Here is a 14,462-nt window from a genome sequence, read left to right as displayed (position 1 = left end):
TGAGACAGTGTTATTACTATATATTATTCTAGGTTACCATGGAGCAGTGAGACTGTGTTATTACTATATATTATTCCAGGTTACCATGGAGCAGTGAGACAGTGTTATTACTATATATTATTCCAGGTTACCATTGAGCAGTGAGGACAGTGTTATTACTATATATTATTCCAGGTTACCATGGAGCAGTGAGACAGTGTTATTACTATATATTATTCCAGGTTACCATGGAGCAGTGAGACAGTGTTATTACTGTGTTATTAACATGTTATTACTATATATTATTATAGGTTACCATGGAGCAGTGAGACAGTGTTATTACTATATATTATTCCAGGTTACCATGGAGCAGTGAGACAGTGTTATTACTGTGTTATTAACATGTTATTACTATATATTATTCCAGGTTACCATGGAGCAGTGAGACAGTGTTATTACTGTATATTATTCCAGGTTACCATGGAGCAGTGAGACAGTGTTATTACTATATATTATTCCAGGTTACCATGGAGCAGTGAGACAGTGTTATTACTATATATTATTCCAGGTTACCATGGAGCAGTGAGACAGTTTTATTACTGTATATTATTACAGGTTACCATGGAGCAGTGAGACAGTGTTATTACTATATATTATTATAGGTTACCATGGAGCAGTGAGACAGTGTTATTACTGTGTTATTAACATGTTATTACTATATATTATTCCAGGTTACCATGGAGCAGTGAGACAGTGTTATTACTATATATTATTATAGGTTACCATGGAGCAGTGAGACAGTGTTATTACTATATATTATTCCAGGTTACCATGGAGCAGTGAGACAGTGTTATTACTGTGTTATTAACATGTTATTTCTATATATTATTCTAGGTTACCATGGAGCAGTGAGACAGTGTTATTACTATATATTATTCTAGGTTACCATGGAGCAGTGAGACAGTGTTATTACTGTGTTATTAACATGTTATTACTATATATTATTCTAGGTTACCATGGAGCAGTGAGACAGTGTTATTACTATATATTATTATAGGTTACCATGGAGCAGTGAGACAGTGTTATTACTATATATTATTCTAGGTTACCATGGAGCAGTGAGACAGTGTTATTACTATATATTATTCCAGGTTACCATGGAGCAGTGAGACAGTGTTATTACTGTGTTATTAACATGTTATTACTATATATTATTCCAGGTTACCATGGAGCAGTGAGACAGTGTTATTACTATATATTATTCTAGGTTACCATGGAGCAGTGAGACAGTGTTATTACTATATATTATTCTAGGTTACCATGGAGCAGTGAGACAGTGTTATTACTGTGTTATTAACATGTTATTACTATATATTATTCCAGGTTACCATGGAGCAGTGAGACAGTGTTATTACTATATATTATTATAGGTTACCATGGAGCAGTGAGACAGTGTTATTACTATATATTATTCTAGGTTACCATGGAGCAGTGAGACAGTGTTATTACTATATATTATTCTAGGTTACCATGGTTACCATGAAACAGTGTTATTACTATATATTATTCTAGGTTACCATGGTTACCATGAAACAGTGTTATTACTATATATTATTCCAGGTTACCATGGAGCAGTGAGACAGTGTTATTACTGTGTTATTAACATGTTATTACTATATATTATTATAGGTTACCATGGAGCAGTGAGACAGTGTTATTACTATATATTATTCCAGGTTACCATGGAGCAGTGAGACAGTGTTATTACTGTGTTATTAACATGTTATTACTATATATTATTCCAGGTTACCATGGAGCAGTGAGACAGTGTTATTACTATATATTATTCCAGGTTACCATGGAGCAGTGAGACAGTGTTATTACTATATATTATTATAGGTTACCATGGTTACCATGAAACAGTGTTATTACTATATATTATTCTAGGTTACCATGGAGCAGTGAGACAGTGTTATTACTATATATTATTATAGGTTACCATGGAGCAGTGAGACAGTGTTATTACTATATATTATTATAGGTTACCATGGAGCAGTGAGACAGTGTTATTACTATATATTATTATAGGTTACCATGGAGCAGTGAGACAGTGTTATTACTGTGTTATTAACATGTTATTACTATATATTATTCCAGGTTACCATGGAGCAGTGAGACAGTGTTATTACTATATACTATTCCAGGTTACCATGGAGCAGTGAGACAGTGTTATTACTGTGTTATTATAGGTTACCATGGAGCAGTGAGACAGTGTTATTACTATATATTATTCCAGGTTACCATGGAGCAGTGAGACAGTGTTATTACTATATATTATTCCAGGTTACCATGGAGCAGTGAGACAGTGTTATTACTATATATTATTATAGGTTACCATGGAGCAGTGAGACAGTGTTATTACTATATATTATTCCAGGTTACCATGGAGCAGTGAGACAGTGTTATTACTATATATTATTCTAGGTTACCATGGAGCAGTGAGACAGTGTTATTACTATATATTATTCTAGGTTACCATGGAGCAGTGAGACAGTGTTATTACTATATATTATTCCAGGTTACCATGGAGCAGTGAGACAGTGTTATTACTGTGTTATTAACATGTTATTACTATATATTATTCCAGGTTACCATGGAGCAGTGAGACAGTGTTATTACTATATATTATTATAGGTTACCATGGAGCAGTGAGACAGTGTTATTACTATATATTATTATAGGTTACCATGGAGCAGTGAGACAGTGTTATTACTGTGTTATTAACATGTTATTACTATATATTATTCCAGGTTACCATGGAGCAGTGAGACAGTGTTATTACTATATATTATTATAGGTTACCATGGAGCAGTGAGACAGTGTTATTACTATATATTATTATAGGTTACCATGGTTACCATGAAACAGTGTTATTACTATATATTATTCTAGGTTACCATGGTTACCATGAAACAGTGTTATTACTATATATTATTCCAGGTTACCATGGAGCAGTGAGACAGTGTTATTACTATATATTATTCTAGGTTACCATGGAGCAGTGAGACAGTGTTATTACTGTGTTATTAACATGTTATTACTATATATTATTCTAGGTTACCATGGAGCAGTGAGACAGTGTTGTTACTATATATTATTCTAGGTTACCATGGAGCAGTGAGACAGTGTTATTACTATATATTATTATAGGTTACCATGGAGCAGTGAGACAGTGTTATTACTGTGTTATTAACATGTTATTACTATATATTATTCTAGGTTACCGTCGGAGGGCAGCCAGACAGTGCTGAGCCCGGTGGTGAGCTGTGGTCCATCAGGCATGTTGCTGAGTCGACCTGTGGTCCTCACTCTGCCACACTGTGCCCAGCTAGATACCCCAACACCAGACTGGACCCTCACCCTCAAAACACAGACACACCAAGGGGCATGGGAGGTGAGACATGAAATCTATTCATACACATACATTGTTGGGTGAAACATGGGAAGAGGGATAGGAGGAGGGGGCCACGGGTGGAGGAGAGACAGAGATGAGGGAGGAAAGGGGAGAAAGAGAGGAGGGAGGAAGAGATACCAAGAGAGGGATAGAAGGAGGGGGCCAGGGGTGGAGGAGAGACAGAGATGAGGCAGGAAAGGGGAGAAAGAGAGGGATAGAAGGTGGGGGCCAGGGGTGGAGGAGAGACAGAGATGAGGGAGGAAGAGATACCAAGAGAGCGGGAGAAGGAGGAGATATTTAGACTGGACCCTCACACTCAGACGAGGGAGGGAGGGAGGGAGGGAGGGAGGGATGTAAATAGACTAGAGGTGACAGAATGAAACATGTCCATAGTAGACTAGAGGGGAATAGAGATTAAAGAAAATATGAAGGTCACAGAATCACAAATTAAGGTATTATGGAAAAAATATTGGAGAAATAATCTAGACATGTTCCCCTGGCCCCCTCCTCTGCTGTCTCTACCGGGGCTGGATGCGTTTGTGTGTCCTATACTATCCTATAACTTTGCTCAATTTACTTCCTGCCTATAGTAAGAGTTGACAGTACAGATTATATTCCCCTCTAACCGGTCACTACCTCTATTCTGCCACTAGGAGGTGCTGACGGTGGGCGAGGAGAGTCTATCGTCCCCCTGCTACCTCCAGCTAGAGGAGTCTAACTGCCACGTGGTGATGGAGCAGTTGGGGACCTACGGTCTAGTGGGCCAGTCCTGCCCTCCACAGCCCGCTTGTAAGAGGCTACAGCTGGCCCTGTTCGCCCCCAGAGCCCCCTGTCTGTCCCTGGACTACATACTGAGGATTTACTGCACACAGGACACACCACATGCCCTGAAGGTAGGTAGGTAGGGAGGGAGGGAGGGAGGGAGGGAGGGAGGGAGGGAGGGAGGGAGGGAGGGAGAGAGGTAGGGAAAGAGGGAGGGAGAGAGGGAGGAAGAGGGAGGGAGGGAAAGAGGGAGGGAGAGAGGGAAAGAGGGAGGGAGGGAGGGAGGTATGGAGGGAGGGAGGGAGGGTGGGAGGGAGGGAGGGAGGGAGGGAGGGTGTCTTTCTGTCTGTCCGTTTCTATGTCTGGCTGGTTCTCTGGCTGGCTTTATACAGGAAGTACCAGATCAATGTGGAGCTATATACAGGAAGTACCAGATCAATGTGGAGCTATATACAGGAAGTACCAGATCAATGTGGAGCTATATACAGGGAGTACCAGTACCAGATCAATGTGCATGGTATGAGGTATTTGAGGTAGATATGTACATGAAGGCAGGGTAAAGTGACTAGGCATCAGGATAGATAATAATAAGGTATTTGAGGTAGATATGTACGTGAAGGCAGGGTAAAGTGACTAGACATCAGGATAGATAATAATAAGGTATTTGAGGTAGATATGTACATGAAGGCAGGGTAAAGTGACTAGACATCAGGATAGATAATAATAAGATATTTGAGGTAGATATGTACGTGAAGGCAGGGTAAAGTGACTAGACATCAGGATAGATAATAATAAGGTATTTGAGGTAGATATGTACGTGAAGGCAGGGTAAAGTGACTAGACATCAGGATAGATAATAATAAGGTATTTGAGGTAGATATGTACGTGAAGGCAGGGTAAAGTGACTAGACATCAGGATAGATAATAATAAGGTATTTGAGGTAGATATGTACGTGAAGGCAGGGTAAAGTGACATCAGGATAGATAATAATAAGGTATTTGAGGTAGATATGTACATGAAGGCAGGGTAAAGTGACTAGGCATCAGGATAGATAATAATAAGGTATTTGAGGTAGATATGTACATGAAGGCAGGGTAAAGTGACTAGACATCAGGATAGATAATAATAAGGTATTTGAGGTAGATATGTACATGAAGGCAGGGTAAAGTGACTAGACATCAGGATAGATAATAATAAGGTATTTGAGGTAGATATGTACGTGAAGGCAGGGTAAAGTGACTAGACATCAAGATAGATAATAATAAGGTATTTGAGGTAGATATGTACGTGAAGGCAGGGTAAAGTGACTAGATATCAGGATAGATAATAATAAGGTATTTGAGGTAGATATGTACATGAAGGCAGGGTAAAGTGACTAGACATCAGGATAGATAATAATAAGGTATTTGAGGTAGATATGTACGTGAAGGCAGGGTAAAGTGACTAGATATCAGGATAGATAATAATATGAGGACAGAGTAGCAGCAGCATATGATGAGTGTAAAAGTGTGTGTGTGTGGTTGCGATGTGTCGGTATGCTTGTGTGTGTGTGTGTGTGTGTGTGTGTGTGTGTGTGTGTGTGTGTGTAGTGTGTTAGTGAGTGTGTTTACAGTGTGTATATATAGTATTGTGAGTGTGTATATAATGAGTATATATATATATATATATATATATATATATAGTATTGTGGGTGTGTATATAATGAGTATATATAGTATTGTGAGTGTGTATATAATGAGTATATATAGTATTGTGCGTGTGTATATAGTGTGTATATATAGTATTGTGAGAGTGTATATAATGAGTATATATAGTATTGTGAGTGTGTGTATATATAGTATTGTGAGTGTGTATATAGTGTGTATATATAGTATTGTGAGTGTGTGTATATATATATATATAGCATTGTGAGTGTGTATATATAGTATTGTGATTGTGTATATAGTGTGTATATATAGTATTGTGTGAGTGCATAGAGTCATTGTAACACAGGGTCAATGCAGATAGTCTGTATAACCATTTAAGTAACAATTTAGCAGTTTGATGGCTATTTAGCAGTCTAGTGGCTATTTAGCAGTCTAGTGGCTATTTAGCAGTCTAGTGGCTATTTAGCAGTCTAGTGGCTATTTAGCAGTCTGATGGCTATTTAGCAGTCTAGTGGCTATTTAGCAGTCTAGTGGCTATTTAGCAGTCTAGTGGCTATTTAGCAGTCTAGTGGCTATTTAGCAGTCTAGTGGCTATTTAGCAGTCTAGTGGCTATTTAGCAGTCTGATGGCTATTTAGCAGTCTGATGGCTATTTAGCAGTCTAGTGGCTATTTAGCAGTCTAGTGGCTATTTAGCAGTCTAGTGGCTATTTAGCAGTCTAGTGACTATTTAGCAGTCTGATGGCTATTTAGCAGTCTCATGGCTATTTAGCAGTCTAGTGGCTATTTAGCAGTCTAGTGGCTATTTAGCAGTCTAGTGGCTATTTAGCAGTCTAGTGGCTTCGGGGTAGAAGCTGTCTTGGAGCTTGTTTGATCCAAGAGCCGATGCTCTGGTACCGTTTGCCGGACACCGCCTTATATAGAGTTCTGGGATGATGGAGAGCTCGGCCCCAGTGATGCACTGGGCCGTCCGCATCACCCCTTGTAGCGCTTTATGTTCGAGGTCGGAGTATTTTCCATACCAGGCGGTGATGCAGCCAATCAAGATGCACTCGATGGTGCAGCTGAATAACTTTACGAGGATCTGAGGACCCAATGCCAAATCTTTTCAGCCTCCTGAGGGGGAAGAGGCGCTGTCATGCCCTCTTCACAACTGTGCAGGTGTGTGTGGACCATGTTAAGTCCTTAGTAATGTGGATGACGGCGTACTCTCCCCTCTTTGTCCTGAGGTCCACAATCAGCTCCTTGGTCTTACTGACGTTGAGGGAGAGGTTGTTGTCCTGGCACCACACTGCCAAGTCTCTGACCTCTGTAGGCTGTGTCATCGCTGTCGGGGATCAGGCCAACCATCATCGTGTCGGCAGCAAACTCAATGATGGTGTTGGAGTCGTGCGTGGCCACGCAGTCGTGGGTGAACAGGGAGTACAGGAAGGGACTAAGCACGCACCCTTGAGGGGCCCCCGTTTTGAGGGTCAGCATGGCGAAGGTGTTGTTACCTACTTCCACCACCTGGAGCCGGCCCGACAGGAAGTCCAGGATCCAGTTGCAGAGGGAGGTGTTCAGTCCCAGGGACCCGAGCTTGGAGGGGACCATGATGTTGAACACTGTGCTGTAGTATATCAACAGCATTCTCACAGAGTTATTTCCTCTGTTGTCCAGGTGGGATAGGGCACTTTGAAGTCATGACTAGCCTTTCAAAGCACTTCATAATTACAGATTTAGTCATTTAACCTGTTGGGGATAGGGGGCAGTATTGACACGGCTGGATAAAAAACGTACCTGATTTAATCTGGTTACTACTCCTGCCCAGTAACTAGAATATGCATATAATTATTGGCTTTGGATAGAAAACACCCTAAAGTTTCTAAAACTGTTTGAATGGTGTCTGTGAGTATAACAGAACTCATATGGCAGGCAAAAACCTGAGAAGATTTCATGCAGGAAGTGGCCTGTCTGACAAGGTGTCGTTCTTCTTGTCTCTGTTTATTGAAGAGTGAGGATCTTAGCTGTCCCGTGACACTTCCTACGGCTGCCATAGGCTCTCAGAAGGCGGCAAAAAGCTGAATCGTGGCTTTGCAGGCTCTGGCTGAAAAAAAGTAGCGCATTTGGGTAGTGGCTGGTTACAGTACTGTGAGACTCAGGATCGTGCCCGCGTCGACCGAAAGCTTTGTTTTCTTTCCTCTGTTTAGCTAAATGGACATTCCGGGTCGGAATATTATCGCTTTTTTACAAGAAAAATGGCATAAAAATGGATTTTAAACAGCGGTTGACATGTTTCGAAGTACGGTAATGGAATATTTAGATTTTTTTTGTCACGAATTGTGCCATGCGCGCGACCCTTATTTACCCTTTCAGATAGTGTCTTGAACGCACGAACAAAACGCCGCTATTCGGATATAACGATGGATTATTTTGAACCAAACCAACATTTGTTATTGAAGTAGCAGTCCTGGGAGTGCATTCTGACGAAGACAACAAAAGGTAATCAAACTTTTATAATAGTAAATCTGATATTGGTGAGTGCTAAACTTGCCGGGTGTCTAAATAGCTAACCCGTGATGGCTGGGCTATGTACTTAGAATATTGCAAAATGTGCTTTCACCAAAAAGCTATTTTAAAATCGGACATATCGAGTGCATAGAGGAGTTCTGTATCTATAATTCTTAAAATAATTGTTATGCTTTTTGTGAACGTTTATCGTGAGTAATTTAGTAAATTGTTAGTGAATTCGCCGGAAGTTTGCTAGTTCTGAACGTCACATGCTAATGTAAAAAGCTGGTTTTTGATATAAATATGAACTTGATTGAACAAAACATGCATGTATTGTATAACATAATGTCCTAGGGTTGTCATCTGATGAAGATCATCAAAGGTTAGTGCTGCATTTAGCTGTCTTCTGGGTTTTTGTGACATTATATGCTAGCTTGAAAAATGGGTGTCTGATTATTTCTGGCTTGGTACTCTGCTGACATAATCTAATGTTTTGCTTTCGTTGTAAAGCCTTTTTGAAATCGGACAGTGTGGTTAGATTAACGAGAGTCTTGTCTTTAAATAGCTGTAAAATAGTCACATGTTTGAGAAATTGAAGTAATAGGATTTTTAAGGTATTTGAAAATCGCGCCACTGGATTAGACTGGCTGTTGCGTAGGTGGGACGAATTCGTCCCGCCTAGCCCAGAGAGGGTAAAATAATTGTTATGTATTTTGAGAGGATAATAATGATAATATGGGACTTATATAGGGCTTTTCAAGGACCCAAATTCGCATTATTGTAGAAATGAAAACAAGTCAAAACAAAATATCAGACTAAACAAAAACATAAATTAAGAGAGAGGAAGACCCAAATAAGGGAAAGAGTATGATGTATCAGTGTATGATGAGGAGGGGTTTGGGATTTGGATACAAACCCAGTTTATGATAAGGGGCGGGAATTGGGGTTAGGATACCTTGGTGCAGGTTACCTCGAAGTTCTTGTGAACAGGGACAATGTTGGTCAGTTTGAAACATGTATGGATTACCGACATGGACATGGAGAGATTGAAAATGTCGGTGAAGACACGTGCCAGCTGGTCTGCGAATGCTCTGAGAACGTGCCCTGGTATTCCGGGCCTTGTGAATGTTGTTTAAAAGTTTTACTCACATCGACCACGGAGAGCGAGCTCACACAGTCATCCGGAACAACAGGGGCTTTCATGCAGGACTCTGTGTTGTTTTTTCTCGAGCAGTTAGCTAGTTTGGGAGTTCTGCATCACTGGGCATCTCACGGCTGTGTTTCCCTTTGTAATCCGTTATCGTCTGCATGCCCTGCCACATCTGATGCGCATCCGGAGCCAGTGTCGGAGGATTTCACCTTTCTCCTTTTGTATGTTTGATGTCTCGTCGGAGGTCGTAGCTTGCTTTCTTGTATATGTCCATGTCCTGTTCTATGCAAGCGGTAGCTTATAGCCTTTAGCCCAGTGCGGATATTGCCTGTAATCTACGGGTTTTTGGTTTGGATACATTTTGGCCACCCCTCATAGCCTGGTTCCTCTCTAGGTTTCTAATCTCCACCCGGCACAGCCAGAAGAGGACTGGCCACCCCTCATAGCCTGGTTCCTCTCTAGGTTTCTAATCTCCACCCAGCACAGCCAGAAGAGGACTGGCCACCCCTCATAGCCTGGTTCCTCTCTAGGTTTCTTCCTAGGTTCCTGCCTTTCTAGGGAGTTTTTCCTAGCCACCGTGCTTCTACACCTGCATTGCTTACTGTTTGGGGTTTTAGGCTGAGTTTCTGTACGGCACTTTGTGACATCAGCTGATGTAAGAAGGGTTTTATAAATACATTTGATTGATTGATTGATTGATTGATTAAAGTCTCCATCCACCAGAAATGCTGCCTCTGGGTGAACGTTTGTTTATGGCCCCATACAGTTTGTTGAGTGCCAAAGTGGTGTTGGCTTTGTGGAGCAATGTAAACAGTCATGATAATTATGGATGAGAACTCTTCTTGGTAGATAAAAAGGTCTGCACTTTACCATGAGGTATTCTATATCAAGAGCCACACCCCTCCCCCTTTGGACTTGCCCGAGGCTGCCATTGTCCTGTTCTGTCTGGTTGGCTAACTAGCTATCATTTTTTTTTAAATTATTTTAGTCATTTAGCAGACACTCTTATCCAGAGCAACTTACAGTAGTGAATACATACATTTCATTTTCATTTCATGCATTTTTTTAGTACTGGCCCCCCGTGGGAATCGAACCCACAACCCTGGCGTTGCAAACACCATGCTGGCGTTGCAAACACCATGCTCTACCAATTGAGCCACAGGGAAGGTGTATCCACATTCCATCGTTTGTCTTTCTATCTATCTATATATCTCTCCTGCCTCAGCACCCTTCTCTCACCGTCTCTCTCTCTCTCTCTCTCTCTCTCTCTCTCTCTCTCTCTCTCTCTCTCTGTCTATCTTCGTCTCTCTCTGCAGGAGGTGTTGGAGTTGGAGAGGAGTCTAGGAGGGGTGTTGCTGGAGGACCCTAAACCCCTGCTGTTTAAAGATAGCTACCACAACTTGCGTCTGTCCATCCATGACATCCCTCACTCACACTGGAGGAGCAAACTACTGGCCAAGTACCAGGTCAGACACAAGCACACGCTCTCACACACACACACACACACACAAACTCTCTCACACACACACACTAATCTAATCTAATACAACGTCTTCCCCCAGGAGATTCCGTTCCACCACATCTGGAGTGGTAGTCAAAGACCACTCCACTGTACCTTCAGCCTAGAGAGAGGCAGCCTGGCCGTGTCTCAGCTCACCTGTAAGATCTGTGTCAGACAGGTGGAAGGAGAGGGACAGATCTTCCAGCTGCACACTGACATACAGGAGGTAACAGGGGGAAGGGTTTAACTGTTACACAGTGACATACAGGAGGTAACAGGGGGAGGGGCTTCACTGTAACACAGGGGAAAGGGTTTAACTGTTACACAGTGACATACAGGAGGTAACAGGGGGAAGGGTTTAACTGTTACACAGTGACATACAGGAGGTAACAGGGGGAAGGGCTTCACTGTAACACAGGGGAAAGGGTTTAACTGTTACACAGTGACATACAGGAGGTAACAGGGGGAGGGGTTTCACTGTAACACGGGGAAGGGTTTAACTGTTACACAGAAACATACAGGGGGAGGGGCTTCACCGTTACACAGAGACATACAGGAGGTAACAGGGGGAAGGGCTTCACTGTAACACAGGGGAAAGGGTTTAACTGTTACACAGTGACATACAGGAGGTAACAGGGGGAGGGGTTTCACTGTAACACGGGGAAGGGTTTAACTGTTACACAGTGACATACAGGAGGTAACAGGGGGAAGGGCTTCACTGTAACACAGGGGAAAGGGTTTAACTGTTACACAGTGACATACAGGAGGTAACAGGGGGAGGGGTTTCACTGTAACACGGGGAAGGGTTTAACTGTTACACAGTGACATACAGGAGGTAACAGGGGGAAGGGCTTCACTGTAACACAGGGGAAAGGGTTTAACTGTTACACAGTGACATACAGGAGGTAACAGGGGGAAGGGCTTCACTGTAACACGGGGAAGGGTTTAACTGTTACACAGAAACATACAGGGGGAGGGGCTTCACTGTAACACGGGGGAAGGGTTTAACCGTTACACAGAGACATACAGGAGGTAACAGGGGGAAGGGCTTCACTGTAACACGGGGAAGGGTTTAACCGTTACACAGAGACATACAGGAGGTAACAGGGGGAAGGGTTTAACTGTTACACAGAGACATACAGGAGGTAACAGGGGGAAGGGTTTAACTGTTACACAGAGACATACAGGGGGAAGGGCTTCACTGTAACACGGGGAAGGGTTTAACTGTTACACAGAGACATACAGGAAGTACATGTTGCATTCAGACTGCACCTCTATCTAAAGTGGGAGAACGCCTACCTTAGCCCAGGGCTTAGCCTTGGGGACTTTTTGGAACTAGTCAATCACTGAGTTCTGCTGGCACTTCTTTTGAATATGGTACTCCAGTAGTGCCCGTTGGTTTCAGTTAGCCTAGGGTTAACAGAAGCTTGTGTGAGGAGAAGCTAGCCTTGGGATAGTATTAACCCAGGGTTGAGGATAGCTCTGGGCTTTTGTACATGTCAAAGCCCTGAGTCAGCTTTGTCCTGGATCCTAACTTCTATTTTTCTCCATCCACCCATCCTCTCTCTACCTCCAGACCCTCCTGCCCTGCTCCCCTATCCCCTCCGGGGGTACCTGCCTGCCCTCCTCCCAGGTGGGGCCATATGCCTTCCGTCTGCCCACCTCCATACGACAGAAGATCTGTGCCAGTCTAGATGCCCCCAGCGCCCGCGGCTGTGACTGGAGACTGCTGGCTCACAGCCTGGACTTCGACAGGTGAGAGAGAAAATGTGTGTGTTTGTAATTACCTGTGTTCAGTAGATAAGAAATGTTATACTTCCCTGTTTGTTATTCTGTCCATATGTGCTGTTGTTAACTTCTCTCTCTCCATCCCTCTCTCTCTCCCCCTTCTTCTCTGTCTCTCTCTTTCCCTCCACCTCTCTCCTCCCTCCCCTCCCTCTCCACCTCCATCCCTCTCTCTCCCCCTTCTTCTCTGTCTCTCTCTCTCCATCCCTCTCTCTCTCTCTCCATCTCGCTCTCTCTCCATCCCTCTCTCTCTCCCCCTTCTTCTCTGTCTCTCTCTTTCCCTCCACCTCTCCCCTCCCTCTCCACCTCCATCCCTCTCTCTCCCCCTTCTTCTCTGTCTCTGTCTCTCCATCCCTCGCTCTCCCCCTTCTCTCTCTCTCTCCATCCCTCTCTCCCCCTTCTTCTCTGTCTCTCTCCTCCCTCCCCTCCCTCCCTCCCTCTCCACCTCCATCTCTCTCTCTCTTCCTCCTCCCTTCATCCCTCAGGTATCTAAACTACTTTGCAACAAAGCCAAGCCCCACAGCTGTTCTGTTGGACCTATGGGAGGCCTGTCACCAAGGTGACGCGGACCTGGTGTCCCTGGCGACAGCTCTCGAGGAGATGGGCAAAAGTGATGTGATGGTTGTCATGACGACAGACGGGGACTGCTGATTAGTCAAGGGGGGGGGGGAGCGAGAAAAAATAAGTAGGGAAAAATCTTGCTCATGTAGAAAGATAGAAAATTAAACCAATACTTGCCTATGGATATGCACAAGGATACATACATACCCAGTACACACCTTGTGGACAGATCTAACACTCACAGACTACTAGGATGATCTCACCTCTGTCCCATGGCCCATCTCCACTCAGTGTCCCCCTTCATCAGCCTCCCTATGCCCAGCACACACACCCCGTCCTGGGCTAGCTCTGCTACCCGCTGCCCAGGCTCACCTTGAGGCCTACCTCCCTCTACTGAAGGTGTAAAGCATGAGGTGTGTTAACAGATCAGAAACAAGCTGTTTATTTGTACATAACTACCCACTGCTTGAAGACCTAAAATAGAATGCCAAGCAGTCATGCAATCAAAGTGTACACGCACACACACACACACACACACAAACACGCACGCATGCACGCACGCACACACACACACGCACACACATATATACACGCACACACACACATATATACACGCACACACACACACACACACACACACACACACACACACACACACACACACACACACACACACACACACACACACACACACACACACACACACACACACACAGTGAGCGGCAGGCAGTGCGGATCTGTCTGTCTCAAACCCCTCACGCTTCGGATACCCGGACAGACCACAGACAGTGTCACAGACAGTGTCACAGACAGGGTCACAGACAGACCACAGACAGACCACAGACAGACCACAGACAGAGTTACAGACAGACCACAGACAGACCACAGACAGGGTCACAGACAGACCACAGACAGACCACAGACAGTGTCACAGACAGACCACAGACAGACCACAAACAGTGTCACAGACAGACCACAGACAGGGTCACAGACAGGGTCACGGACACAGTTACAGACAGACCACAGACAGGGTCACAGACAGACCACCGACACAGTTACAGACAGACCCCCGACACAATTACAGACAGACCACAGACAGGGTCACAGACAGACCACCGACACAATTACAGACAGA

At 43.5% G+C, this 14,462-nt stretch overlaps 1 protein-coding gene across 1 annotated transcript in view; it reads left to right on the top strand.

The window, feature by feature from the left end:
• LOC106589950 (netrin receptor UNC5B-b) overlaps nucleotides 1-13,419 on the top strand; it is a gene marked incomplete at its 5' end in the record, with an annotated part of 98,492 nt that extends 85,073 nt beyond the window's left edge. The window contains 6 exon segments of the mRNA XM_082970387.1: nucleotides 3,259-3,433; nucleotides 4,087-4,326; nucleotides 10,797-10,946; nucleotides 11,043-11,207; nucleotides 12,558-12,736; nucleotides 13,252-13,419. Of these exon segments, the coding sequence (XP_082826513.1) occupies nucleotides 3,259-3,433; nucleotides 4,087-4,326; nucleotides 10,797-10,946; nucleotides 11,043-11,207; nucleotides 12,558-12,736; nucleotides 13,252-13,417 (1,075 nt within the window).
• Between the last annotated feature and the right edge of the window lie 1,043 nt (nucleotides 13,420-14,462).

The sequence above is a fragment of the Salmo salar genome, chromosome 28 (genome assembly GCF_965601325.2).
Source record: "Salmo salar chromosome 28, fSalSal1, whole genome shotgun sequence".
Lineage (NCBI taxonomy): Eukaryota > Metazoa > Chordata > Actinopteri > Salmoniformes > Salmonidae > Salmo > Salmo salar.
The sequence above is the reverse complement of the archived record's forward strand: the minus strand, read 5'-3'. Positions and strand labels throughout refer to the sequence as shown.